Source organism: Delphinus delphis, chromosome 14 (assembly GCF_949987515.2).
Source record: "Delphinus delphis chromosome 14, mDelDel1.2, whole genome shotgun sequence".
Taxonomy (NCBI): Eukaryota; Metazoa; Chordata; class Mammalia; order Artiodactyla; family Delphinidae; genus Delphinus; species Delphinus delphis.
Window position 1 is genome coordinate 39,753,315 of NC_082696.1, and position 14,406 is coordinate 39,767,720.

The 14,406-nt window shown below is 37.9% G+C and overlaps 1 protein-coding gene across 4 annotated transcripts in view; it reads left to right on the forward strand.

The window, feature by feature from the left end:
• TBC1D32 (TBC1 domain family member 32) overlaps positions 1-14,406 on the forward strand; it is a 179,804-nt gene that overhangs the window by 128,128 nt on the left and 37,270 nt on the right. For all 4 annotated transcript variants that reach the window (XM_060030026.1, XM_060030027.1, XM_060030028.1 and 1 more), the window contains one exon: positions 7,342-7,425. In XM_060030026.1, coding sequence (XP_059886009.1) covers positions 7,342-7,425 — 84 coding nt within the window. The remainder of the gene's footprint in view (positions 1-7,341; positions 7,426-14,406) is intronic.

Here is a 14,406-nt window from a genome sequence, read left to right on the forward strand (position 1 = left end):
CTTAGAATTTGCTTGTCTGTAAAGGTTTTAATTTCACTGTCGAATCTGAATGAGATCCTTGCTGGGTAGAGTATTCTTGGTTGCAGGTTTTTCCCTTTCATCACTTGTTATATGTCTTGCCACTCCCTCTGGCTTGCAGAGTTTCTCCTGAAAGATAAGCTGTTAACCTTTTGTGGACTCCCTGTATGTTATTTGTTGTTTTTCCCTTGCTGCTTTTAATATTTTTTCTTTGTATTTAAGTTTTGATAGTCTGATTAATATGTGCCTTGGCGTGTTTCTCCTTGGATTTATCCTGTATGGGACTCTCTCCACTTCCTGGACTTCGTTGACCATTTCCTTTCCCATGTGAGGGAAGTTTTCAACTATAATCTCTTCATGTATTTTCTAGTCCCTTTCTTTTTCTCTTCTTCTTCTGGGACCCCTATTATTCAAATGTTGGTGCGTTTAATGTTGTCCCAGAGGTCTCTGAGCCTGTCCTCAATTCTTTTCATTCTTTTTTCTTTATTCTGTTCTGTGGTAGTTATTTCCACTATTTTATATTCCAGGTCACTTATCTGTCCTTCTGCCTCAGTTATTCTTCCTTTGACTCATAGAGAATTTTTAATTTCATTTATTGTGTTGTTCATCATTGTTTGTTTGCTCTTTAGTTCTTCTAGGTCCTTGTTAAACATTTCTTGTATTTCCTCCATTCTATTTACACGATTTTGGATCATCTTCACTATCATTACTCTGAATTCTTTTTCAGGTAGACTGCCTATGTCTTCTTCATTTGTTTGGTCTGGTGGGTTTTTACCCTGCTCCTTCATGTGCTGTTTATTTCTCTGTCTTCTCATTTTGCTTATCTTACTGTGTTTGGGGTCTTGTTTCTCAGGCTGCAGGTTTGTATTTCCCATTGTTTTTGGTGTGTGCCCCCAGTGGCTAAGGTTTGTTTGGTGGGTTGTATAGGCTTCCTGGTGGAGGGGACTGGTGCCTCTGTTCTGGTGGTTGAGGCTGGATCTTGTCTTTCTGGTCATCAGGCTCATGTCCAGTAGTGTGTTTTGGGGTGTCTTTGACCTTATAATGATTTTAGGCAACCTCTCTGCTAATGGGTGGGGTCATGTTCCTGTCTTGCTAGTTATTTGGCATAGGATGTCCAGCACTGTAGCTTGCTGGTCTTTGAGTGGAGCTGGGTCTTAGCATTGAGATGGATATTGCTGGGAGAGCTTTCACCATTTGATATTATATGGAGCTGGGAGGTCTCTGGTGGTCCAGTGTCCTGATCTCGGCTCTGTCACCTCAGAGGCACATGCCTGACACCTGGCCAGAGTACGAAGACCCTGCCAGCCACACAACTCAGAAGAAAAGGGAGAAAGAAAGAAAGAAAGAAAAAATAAAAATAAAGTTATTAAAATAAAAATTTAAGTAATAAAAAAAGAAAGAAAAAGAAAGAAGGAAGCAACCAAAGAAAAAACAGATACAACAATAAGAAGCGCTAAAAATTATACTTAAAAAAAAAAAGGACAGGCACAACCCTAGGAGAAACTGTAAAAGCAAAGCTATACAGGCAACATCACACAAAGAAGCATACACATACACACTGACAAAAAGAGAAAAAGGAAAAATATATATCTCTATATTAAAAAAAAAAGGAAGAGAGCAGCCAAATCAATAAGCATATCTACCAATTATAATAAATTCCAAATACTGACCTAATATAAACATGAGACCAGAAACAAATTAGCTGCAGAAAGCAAAACCGAAGTCTACAGTTGCTCCCAAAATATACTAAAAAATATACAAAAATACTAAAAAAAAAAAAAAGGGCAGGCACAACCCTAGGAGAAACGGTAAAAGCAAAGCTATACAGCCTGCTCTCTCTAACCAAAGGACCAGGAAAAGGGCAGTCTACCAAGGCAAAATTTGTAGATAGTGACCACTTTAATCCAGACAAACACCACTTTAGAAAATATTGCCAACAAGACTTGGGGTTCAGCCTGGACTTCTGTTCTCAGCTGCCAGTAATGAGGCACCCCTGCCTCTCCCTGGTAGGATGGTATCGGAGGAGACCTAGGTAGAGAGTTAGGAATTTCACCATCACCCAATGGTAATAAGGCCACCGTCTCTCCTTCCCCTCCACACATGTATTTGTTTCACACATGAAACAAATTTTAAAATACAAAGTGTCAGCAAAGAAATATATAAAGAAAACCCAAAAGGAAATTTTAGAACTGAAGAATTCCATTCCCAAAATAGAAAGCTCAATGGATGGGCTCAACAATAAAATAGAGGGGACAGAGGAAAGAATCAGTGAACTTGAAGATATTAAGAGAGGAAATAGACGGAAAAATTTTTAAAAAAGATTGAATCTCAAAGTCCTGTGGAACCATAACAGAAGATCTAACATTTGCATCATTGGAGTCATGGAAAGAGGTTGGAGCTACAAATGTATTTGAAAAAATGATGGCTGAAAACTTTCCAAATTTGGCAAAAGACCTAAGCCTGTGGATTCTAGAACCTCAAAGACCAAAGACCCAAAGAAGTCCACACCAAGACACAATACAGTTGACCCTTAAACAACACAAGGTTGAACTGTGTAGGTCTACTTATACACAGACTTTTTTCAGTAGTAAATACAGTACTAGATGATCTGAGGTTGGTTGAATCTGTGAATGAGGATAAGGAGGGCTGACTATAAATTATATTGGGTTGGCCAAAAAGTTTGTTTGGTTTTTTCCATAAGATAGCTCCAGTGGCACTTAGTTGTCTTTAACTTCATTCGAAACAATTTTGTTAGACTGTATTGTGACAGCTGTCACATCAGCGTGCATTTAAAAACAAAACTTATCAAAATTGATGAATTTTTGTGTAGCCATTTTCATATTGAAGATGAAAGAAAAAAGCCACATCTTCGGCTTTATTTCACAAAAGGTAAAAACCCAACCAAAATGCAAACAAAGATTTGTACAGTGTATGGAGAAGGTGCTGTAACCGATCGAATGTGTCAAAAGTGGTTTGCGATGTTTCATGCTGGAGATTTTTTTCTGGACGATGCTCTAGGGTCTGGTAGCCCAGCTGAAGTTGATAGCGATCAAATCAAGACATTAATTGAGAACAATCAATGTTATACCACACGGGAGATAGCCGACATAGTCAAAATATCCAAATCAGGCGTTGAAAATCATTTGCACCAGCTTGGTTATGTGAATCGCTTTGATGTTTGCGTTCCACATAAGCGAAAAAAGCCTTCTTGACAGTATTTCCACGTGAGCTTCTCTACTTAAATGTAATGAAAACATTCTGTTTTTAAAACAAATTGTCATGGGCAATGAAAAGTGGACACTGTACAATAATGTGGAACAGAAGAGATCATGGGGCAAGCAAAATGAACCACCACCAACCACACCAAAGGCTGGTCTTCATCCAAAGAAGGTGATGTTGTGTATATGGTGGGATTGGAAGGGAGTCCTCTATTATGAACTTCTTCCAGAAAACCAAACGATTCCAACAAGTACTGCTCCCAATTTAGACCAACTGAAAGCAGCGCTCAAAGAAAAGCATCTGGAATTAGTCAACGGAAAATACATAATTTTCCATCAGGGTAATGCAAGACTGCATGTTTCTTTGATGATCAGGCAAAACTGTTAACAGCTTGGCTGGGAAGTTCTGCTTCATCCTCCATATTCACCAGACATTGCACCTTCAGATTTCCATTTGTTTTGGTCTTTACAAAATTCTCTTCATGGATCAATTTTCAATTCCCTGGCAGACTGTAAAAGGCACATGGAAGAGTTCTTTGCTCAAAAAGATAAAAAGTTAGGGGAAGATGGAATTATGAAGCTGCCTGAAAAATGGCAGACGGTAGGGGAACAAAATGGTGAATATGTTGCTCAATAAAGTTCTTGGCGAAAATGAAAAATGTATCTTATTTTTACTTTAAAAACCGAAGGAAACTTTTGGCCAACCCAATACATGATTTTTGACTGTGCAGGGGGTTGGCACCCCAATCCACCCTTGTTGTTCAAAGGTCAACTGTACAGTCAAACTTCTGAAAATTTAAGACAAATCTTGAAAGCAGAGAGGGAGAAACAACACCATAGCTACAAGGGAAAATCAATGCAAATGACAGTGGACTTCTCCCCAGAAAAGATGGAGGACAGAGGAAGTGGCATGACATTATTCAAGAGCTGAAGGCAAAGAACTGTCAACCTGAGCTCTGTGTTTTTTGAAAGTAGCCTTCAGGAGCATTGAGGAAATCAATACATTCTCAGGTGATAAATATGTCACCAGCAGACCTACCCTAAATAAAGGAATAAAGGAATTTTTCTACCTCTGTCATGTGCCTGCAACCTCCTGTTCATCTATAATTGTACAAACTTTCTTTTAAAAACAAGGAATGAATATAAACTACTTGAGAACATTGAGAAAAATAGTCTGTGCTTATAATTTGTATAAAAAGTGAACATAGTTGGATGTGGTGAGATTGTAAAGTGCTTGAAACACATTAGTAGAGTTCTGACTTCATGGAGGGTAGAGAGATGAGAATTGTAAGTTCTGAATACTGAAGTGTTCAGGAACAAACATCTGGTGGTTACATGAAGGATGGTGATTGGGAAAAAATTGCACGCATAATGTAATTGTCTTGTGATCTGGTGATGTGCCAGCAGTGATAAAAGATGAAAGAATTAAAGAGTGAATCCTGGAGAAATTTTGTATGTTTTCAAACATTGAACTTTTTGGAACCAGCTGCTGTTGTGATGGCAATGCCAAGGGAGAAAACAGTCAATATCCAAGTATCCCTGAATAAGCTGCCTTCAGTTTTTCCTCATCAGTAAAACCCGTGTCCTCTTTTATTATATACGTATTATAAACCTTGGTTTCGTAGTCTACTAATGTCATAGTCCAACCCTAGGGAATAAGTATAATTAAAAGGACATCTCCTAATTTAAAGTCCTTTTGAAATTCCAGGTCTGTCATTTAAAATAAAAATCCATTTAAAACAATATTCTGAGGTTTACTTTCTGGATAGTAATATCCTGGAGTTAATTTACTCTTGAAGTTAAGAAATGTTTTATGTGAATTAATTTCCTTGAGTCACAGATAATGGAATTTTTAGTGAATTGACAGTCATACTGAGACAGCCACTGTAGTAATTATGCAGTTTAGCTACACTTACATTTGGTTAGTTAGAAAGATGATACCAGTAAATTGTAGCCATGGCTTCAATTACCATATATGGATTCGTTTTTAACATTGTTCCATGGCTTAGCTTATCCCTCAAAATATTTGGAAGTGCATAGTGCTGTTCATATGGGTTGCTGGGAAAAGCAAAAATATTGGAATCAGCAGAAATTCAGAACCTTCTCTAGGTAGTTCAGTGATGTCATCCTTATATAGGATGCATAGAATTACTTTATAAGCCTCCAATATATTGATCTAATAACATAATTTCATACTTCAAGATCAGTGCTTGCTGGAAAGTAGTATGCTTTGCAAAGTCTGCAGTTAGTCTGGTGACTCTTAAGTTTCAAATCATATTGTGTTTTAGCAGCTTCAAAGATGTGTATTTTGTCTTCACTAACATGTTTAGCTGTCTGATGGCTAAACCTGATTTCAGGCATTGGATTCAAATAACTGTTCAGCAGTGTGCTGTGACTTTTCCCATTAACTCAGCCACTTTGCTTAAATCCATAGTTTGTAACAAACATATGGTTGTGCTAAAATGAGAATAATTATAGTTGAGTTTTAAATGGACATTTCCACTTAAAATTTTTATATAATCTTTGTTACTAATGTATATCTCACACCTTATTAGGAATGACTGTATCTAAATTTCATCGACACACTCTTTCTGAAAAATTATAATCTCAAGAGACAGCATTAGGTGACTTATAAACAAACATGTAGAAGTTGAAAGCTCTCACCTAAGGGCCATTATTTACATATAGGTTCATAGAAAAAAACTTTTGAAAGATTTCTCTAAGAGTGGGAGAATTTGTGCCTATGTATGTGAAGATAGAACCAATCTAAACAACTATAAGTTTAAGTAATCTACAATACTGGTGTCCTTTCTGATCCTCGACTATTGCATTTTCATACTTTTAAATATTCATTTCAACTTGAAATCAGAATATGAATAGAGTTCCATGAATAAAAAATTTCATTTTTGTCTTGAGATATAGCTCAAGCTATATCATGAGATGTAGCTTGTTAGACCTATAGTTGTTGGAAAGCATATGTTATTCTTCTTTGACTTTACATTTTTGACATGTTGAACACTAATTTTCCTTCATGAATTATATCTTTAAAATGCACTTGGATGTGAAAAAGGGTGCATTCAGTTAATACAGGCCATAGTCAGAATCCTGAATATAACTAGAGCACAATTTTAAAAGGTGACTAAAACTTACTTTCTGTAAGTGTAAGCATATCAGTTACCCTCCAGATATATTTCTTTCCAGCAAAAATCATTCTAGATTGCATATTAATTATAATCCACCTGGTTATATCTATTTGGGAAGTAATATGTGCAAATACTGTGGCATTATTTATGTACTATTACATTGACTATTTACATTCAATTTTTCTTTAAATTAATAAACTTAGAGCAGTTTTAGATTCACAGCAAAGTTGAGTGGAAAGTACAGAAAGTTCTCACATACGTTCTATCCTTACATATGTACAACCCCTCCCCCCACTATCAACGTCTCACGCCAGAGGGGTACAGTTGTTACAACTGATGAACCTACACTGACATATCATTATCATCAGGAGTCCAAAGTTTACATTAGAGTTCACTCTTGATGTTTCACATTCTATGAATTTTGACAAATGTCATAGTAATGACACGTATCCACCATTGTAGTGTCTTACAGAAGAGTTTCACTGCCGTAAAACTGTGCTCTGCCTGTTCATCCTTCCCTCTCCCCAACCCCTGACAAGCCTACTTTTGATCTGCTTGCCTTGAACAGATACTGTCTGTTGCAAAGTACATAAAACACATAATATGTCCTGCTTTGAAAGGGATGTGAGCTATGCATTGATTCTGGTCTTGGAGCTCACATGATTTTTTTCTGCATGTGTGAATGATGATGGTAAGATATTATAGCCTAGTTTGTGATTTTTTTCTGAATTGAAATCATTTAGCAAATTCTGAAGTAATCCTTAGAGGATCTAAAGATAACAGACGATTCTTTTCCAGTTTTACATTGAATAGGTTCTCAGTGAAGCTATTAAAATTTAGTTTACATTGGAAACATTGTTATGAATATTAAAATAATGTTTTGAATTGGCCCCCCTTAAGAGCATAACTGTGAAGAAGCTCTGATGACTTTAACATCCTAATTATTCTCTTGTTTATTACAGCTTTAGTAGAATTACTTGAAAAATTTGTCCTTCATCTCTCTGAAAGCCCATCTGAATGCTACTTCCCCTCAGTGGAATATACAGGTACAGTTTAAACATTTTTGTATTTTGGAAAGTGCTCAGTGTGCAAATAGATAATGTTTCATAGAGGCGTGTAATTAGACACAAATATGCACAAGGTTTTTTCACCCTAAAAAATCTCTCCCTTTGTGCCATATACATTCCGGATATCTTTCAGTTTCTTCTGTGCAAATGTCTGGGTTTCCTTGTAACTTTCTAGCTTCATTTTTGAGCTTTTTTTTTTTTTTTCTGTCTACCCATTAAAAATTGTTTTTCCTTAAGGCAGTATCTTCCAATGTCTTTCACTCTTCTGTTTTTATCCACTAGGAGATGATTTCCTAGTGATCTCATCTGCTTGTACTGTTCTACCCACCTTATATATTGATGACTTCTAAATATACCTCTTCTACACAAAGATCTATAAGCTTCATTCTCATATTTCCAGATGCTTAATTGGTAAACATCACCTGGATGTGCTAAAGAACCCTCAAGCTCAAAATGTCCACCTTCTCATACGTCACTGAGATACATCCTCCTCCTACACTGTCTATTTTTGTGGGCAGTGCAATCATCTGTCCATCTAAGCCAGGTTCCCCCCCAGTCACCAAACTGTATTCTATGTTCTTAATATAGCTCAAATTTATCTACTTATATCTATCTCTACTCTTCTTTATGTTAGTTTAGGCCACCATTACTTTTTGCCTAGGTTATTACAACATTCTCTTTACCTGATGTCTCTAACTGGAGTCTCATTTCTTTTCAGAGGTATTCTTTATGCTGCTTTCAGAGTGACCTGTGAAGTGTAAATCTGACCCGCTCTTTCCTCTACCTCTTAGAAGCTTACCATTGACCACTGCATACAGTTTAATCTTATTATCATAGTACCCAAGGCCTTATGTTACTCTTCTCCTTTCTTCTCTAGCATCATCCCTTTCTCTCCACGCCTCATATTTGTTTTTCAGGGGCACTAAACTATTAGCAGCATTGCCAACCTCACCCTCTCTTCTCCAAATACACATTCATTTATTCAACAAATGGATATTTTCCTCTGCTGTATAATAGAACTGCTGTAAGCACTTGGACACATCAGTGGACAAAAGAGAAAAAAGTCTTGCCTTTACAGAGTTTACCTTCTGATTGGAAGACAAACAATAAATAAGTAAAAAGATTCAGTATGTCAAGTGGTATGGTGGTAAGTGAGAAATGCAGAGCAGGGAAGGGGTCTAGGAAGTGCTAGTTGGGGGTGGCGGTTCCAGTGTTAAATAGTGTTCAGACCAGCAGAAATTGGGAGCAAGATACATGGATGTTTCCAGAGGGAGAGACTTCCAACAAGTGACTAGGAAGGAGATTAGTACAGCTCAGAAGGAGTATGGGGGAAGGATTGTTGGTGTTGAAGTTAGAGAGGAGAGGATGATATAGGTTTTTTGTTTTTTCTTTTTTTTTTTCTTTTGGCCACACTGCGTGGCTTGTGGGATCTTAGCTCCCCAACCAGGGATTGAACCTGTGCCCTCGGCAATGAAAGCACGGAGTCTTAACTACTGGACTGCTGGGGAACTCCCTGATCTAGGGTTTTTAAAGTCATTGCAAGGTCTTGAACACAGGAGTGACATGCTCTGATTTACATTTTTAAAAGATCACTATTGCTGCTGTATCAGGAAAAGACTGAAGAACAAAGGGCTAAAGCAGGGAGATGAGTTAGGAGGCTATTGAAAAGATGAAATGGCAGTGGCTTGGATGAGGATGTCAGTGGAGTTAGAAGTACTTGGATTCTAGGTATATTTTGAAAATAGGACCAACAGAATTGAGTAACAGACTGAATATGGGGTGGGAGAGAAAGGAGTCAAAAGACCCAAGTTATTGATCTGAGCCACTGGAAGGATGGGATTACCAAACACTGAGATAGCGAAGAATGGGTAAAGAATAGGTTTCAGAGAGGAGATTAGGAGCTTGCTTTTATGTTATGTTTCCAATACTTATTACACATTTAAGTAGACATGCTCTGTACATGTTGGCTGTTTGAATCTGGAACTTAGGGAGAAGGTAGGGCTGAAAATACAAATTACTAAATCATCAGCTTAGTATATAAAGCCAATACACATCTCTTTGTCATGTTTTTCTCATATTCTGACTTAATGTCTAATTCCTCACGTGACAGCACACTCCTGTAAGGTAGTTTCCTTGTCTTACCTGTCGTATCCTCTGCACCTAGAGTAACAGTGCCAATAAATGTTTGACAAATAAAGGAAAAAATGGGGCTTCCCTGGTGGCGCAGTGGTTGAGAGTCTGCCTGCCGATGTAGGGGACACGGGTTCGTGCCCCGGTCCGGGAAGATCCCACATGCTGCGGAGCGGCTGGGCCCGTGAGCCATGGCCGCTGAGCCTGCGCGTCCGGAGCCTGTGCTCCGCAACAGGAAAGGCCACAACAGTGAGAGGCCTGCATACCGCAAAATAAATAAATAAATAAATAATAAAGGAAAAAATGGATAGAAGAATGAAGGATAAAAGCTTTGTATACTGTGTGAACCAGTTGGTTTACTCTATTGTCTGTTAAAATTAAAACTTTTAAGATTTCTGAGCATTGATTCATCTTGTGCCTTAGGACAATGAATTTAGTAACTGTGTAAAGGGTGAAGAACTAAAATTTCCCAAAGGTGAATATCCAGTGCCTGGGGCTCAGTAAATGAAGACACAGTGAAGAAAAAGCAGAGAGGTAGCATAGGCTCATGATAATAGATCATCATGGGATATTGCCCCTCTTCCTCATAAGGGTAACATGAGTTTTCTGTTTGCTAAAGAAACCATCCTTCAAATATGTGTTATTTATTCAAGTTAGACACAATGTGTCAAATCTCCATAAAAAGAAAAAAAATTTTAAAGATACATTTTCAGTCTGGCTCAGACTAATTTTTTTATCTCTTGTTATTCATCACTGCCCAAATACATCCTGTGCATTCATATCACTGAACCTTTGTTCCTACTGTTGCCTCTGGATAAACCTTTTCCTCCCCATGACACCCATATGATAATGTCCAACTGCACTGTGAAGTTGCAGCTAGAATGTCACCTACCTTCTTATTCCCAGTCAGAAGTCCCTCCTCTGTGCTCCTGTTGCATTCACATTAAACTACCATTTTGATATTTATTATATTGCATATGGCTAATTTAAATGATTTCATTAGGTCTCAAATGCCTCTGTATCTTTAATATGGCATTGGAGATATTTTTATTGGATTACATATCCATACTGTCACATAGCGTCCATATTTACACAGTACATTTGTATAACAATCCTAAAGCTATTGGGATTTACAAAAATACATAGGAACATGTACCTAATTAGATCATAGTGACATCTAATGCAGATTTGGGAAAGGGATGAAAGTGATCCTAAGAAAATGAAAGCAAAGAAATGAGAGGAAAATACAAGGCAGAATTAAACAGAAATTAAGGTAGGCGAAGGGAATTGGTAACTATTGACCACTGCTTGTGAATTAAATAGAGTGCTGGGGCACCTGATGTGCATTATATCATTCAACCCTGTAACTACAGTTGCCCCTTGAACGACATGGATTTGAACTGTGCAGGTCCCCTTACAGGCAGATTGTTTTCAATAAATACATACTACAGTACTACCAATCCATGGTTTGTTGAATCCTTGGATGCCGAACTGAGGATAGAGAGGGCCAGCTGTAAAAGTTATACTCGGATTTTTGCCTGCATGGGGTTGGCGCCCTAACCCTTGTGTTGTTCAAGGGTCAGCTGTACTCTCTGAAGTAGGCCTAGTCATCACATTTAAAATCAGGAAACTGAGGTTCAGAGGGAAGAAAAGAGAAATTGTCAAGAGAATTTTGAGGAGAAGCATCTGTGAAGAAAATTACAACTTTATGAACAAACCTTAAAAAGAGTGTGAAAAACATACAGGGATTAATGATCAAGTCTGTGAGTAAGAAAGGAAACAAGAAGCGGTGATCATGGAGATTTGCATGGCCAAAGTGGGTATCGGGCTTCCCTGGTGGCGCAGTGGTTGAGAGTCTGCCTGCCGATGCAGGGGACACGGGTTTGTGCCCCAGTCCGGGAAGATCCCACATGCCGCGGAGCGGCTGGGCCCGTGAGCCATGGCCGCTGAGCCTGTGCGTCCAGAGCCTGTGCTCTGCAACGGGAGAGGCCAGAACAGTGAGAGGCCCGCGTACCGCAAAAAAAAAAAAAAAAGTGGGTATCTCTCGTCTTCAGTATGATGGTCTTCAAATTCTGCAGCTCTCTTTGGCACATTGTTCTATTGGGTCGTATTTTCTATAGATAATTTAAAATTAACGTTATGTTGTATATGTTATCTAAATACTCAACAAGGCTGATTGCTCAGTGTGCATGCATTTACTACCCTCTGTTATATTTCTAAATTATGCTGAGGGAGATCTCAGATGTTGGCTTCGTTGAATGTATTAACTAGACAGATAAACCCTGAATGTGAATTTAAATTCTTTAAAGGCTCCAGCAGAACAGCTATCCACTGGCGTTGTAGAGCACAGATGAAAATAAAGTGGCTTCCTGTTGGTTGATTGTTATCCTTTATCATTTACTTTTTGGCTGGTGGAACAGTGGTTTGCTATTATAAAATTTCACTCTATTTACTTTAAATAACCAAAAACCATGTTTTGATATAAAAGATGTTTCAAAGCAGACACTGGATAGATATATTCAATGTTTTTTCTTGTTTCTTGAAATGAGAAATTGATTGGCTTCTTAAAAATGACAGCTTGCTAAACCCTAAGGTAGCTGAAATTAGAATAACACAGTCATCCATCTGGTGTTAGCTCCCTCAGGATTTCAATCCATTATAAAATTTGCAAATTCTGGAAAAATCAAATTAGTTTGGCTGTTTATCACCTTAAAGAAAGAGGACAAACAGATAAAGTTCTGCACACTTGCAGTTTGTAACTCCATACAAGTATCTTTCCAAATCCTAACAGACATTAACCATTTGTCAGCTCATTTCCCTGGGATGAGTTGGAGATTTTTTCCTTCTGCAGTCGCTTCTTTGAAATGATAAATTAAGTAGTCCTTTCAGGGTGGTAAATATTTTAATTTTATCCTTTTTCTCTTTATGTTATTAATCAAAAGATTGGAAAAAATATCAGAATATCATTGTTTCACCTTTTGATTAATATATACAGTTAAATATCCATTATACTTCCTTTGGGTGTTCAGCAAATATGCTCTTTTCTGTTTTGCATTTATGGAGCGTGTTTGTGAGTATGGTCAATAATTGGCAAGGAGGTATATAATATGAATGACCCTGTCCTCAAGGAGGGGAAATACGACATATACCTAAAATGATGAATTAAATAATTTGCAGCGTATGGTAAAATAGAAAATAAAGAAATGGAAAACTGACATTTTTCAGCTGGCTACTTTGTTTCAGGCAATGTGCTAGAGCCTTTAAGTATGCTATTTGAATTGAGGTTTTTGTCAAATGAGGGGTTGTGTGGTATGTGCCACAGGTGTTCAGTGGAAAGAGTGACTAGTGTTGACTAATGCCATTATGGAAGATTAGGGGAGGAAGCAATGATAGAGCAAGAGGAGTGGCACTAGTGCAGCCTCCTGGGCTATTACAGCTGAAAGAAATAGGAGAGGCCAAGAGTCTTGCAGGCAAGGGCAATTGTATAATCAAAGACGTGGAAAAGAGTAATGCTTTTCTCCAAATAGTGCTGACTATATCACGTAGGATGCTGAGACTTAGGCTAGTTTACTGGTCATAAGGAATTAAATTTTATGGCAGTAAAAATTGAATAAAATGGATCGATAACAACCACATGTTAAAAAAGAAGCAACAGAACCTTCAGGCTTACTTTGGGGAAGGAAGAAGGTAGGAGGAAGTGGACTGACTGGTTGGTTTCTTTGGGTGGTGAGGGTTCTCTGGCTTTACTACTGATATAGCAGGGCTTCAGGAGAGTCAGTCAACAGCCAAGCTGTAACTGCTTCTCTAATACTGGATTTGTCCCCCAGTGGAGCTATGGTTTACTATTCTGAAAATTTATTTAGTTTCGCACTATTAGCCAAGTTCCAGGCAGAATAGTTTAATTTCTTCTACCACTGCTCTGTGTGCTAGCTTTCCAAATTAAAAGTAGAACAGAATGTATTACCAAAGTGAGTGATTTCAGTCAATATTCAGTTAATTTTTTCAACTCATTTTGTTTTGAGACTATTATATTTATAATTAAAATGATTGGTTATTGCAAATAATTAATGCTGAGATTGAATTAGGCATTGTTGAGTAGGGTAAGTCTGATGCTATAGGTGTCATTGTTTGGTTGGCCTTTATTCAGTAACTTATTGTGCTTCACAGTGACTCTGGGGTATCCTTTTGTTTCTTGATTTCAATATACAGAAAATTGTTTGTTTGTTTATTTATTTATGGCTGCATTGGGTCTTCATTGCTCCATGCTGGCTTTCTCTAGTTGTGGCGAGCGGGGGCTATTCTACTTGGCAGTGCACTGGCTTATTGTGGTGGCTTCTCGTTGCAGAGCACAGGCTCTAGGCGCGCAGGCTTCAGTAGTTGAGGCTCGCGGGCTCTAGAGCACAGGCTCAGTAGTTGTGGTGCACGGGCTTAGTTGCTCCTCGGCATGTGGGATCTTCCCAGACCACGGCTCAAACACATGTCCTCTGCACTGGCAGGTGGGTTCTTAACCACTGCGCCAGCAGGAAAGCCCCAGAAAAAAATTTTAAGTTCATATCTATTTCCATCTCCACCTTGCTTCTAGTTTGATACGTAAAGCACAATTTTTGTTGTTCATTGGATGTTTGTTCATTTATTCGTTCATCTACTCATTCATTCACTCAATGTTTGTTAAGCACTTATTACATATCCCACACGCTATTGTGCACATTTCACTGGTTACCAGTGATGCATCAGAGTCCCCTGAAAACATCCATTTTTATCATTAAATTTTACTTAATCATTTTGCTCCATCAATTTTATTTCTGAAGATTTTAATTTCTGCTTCATAAG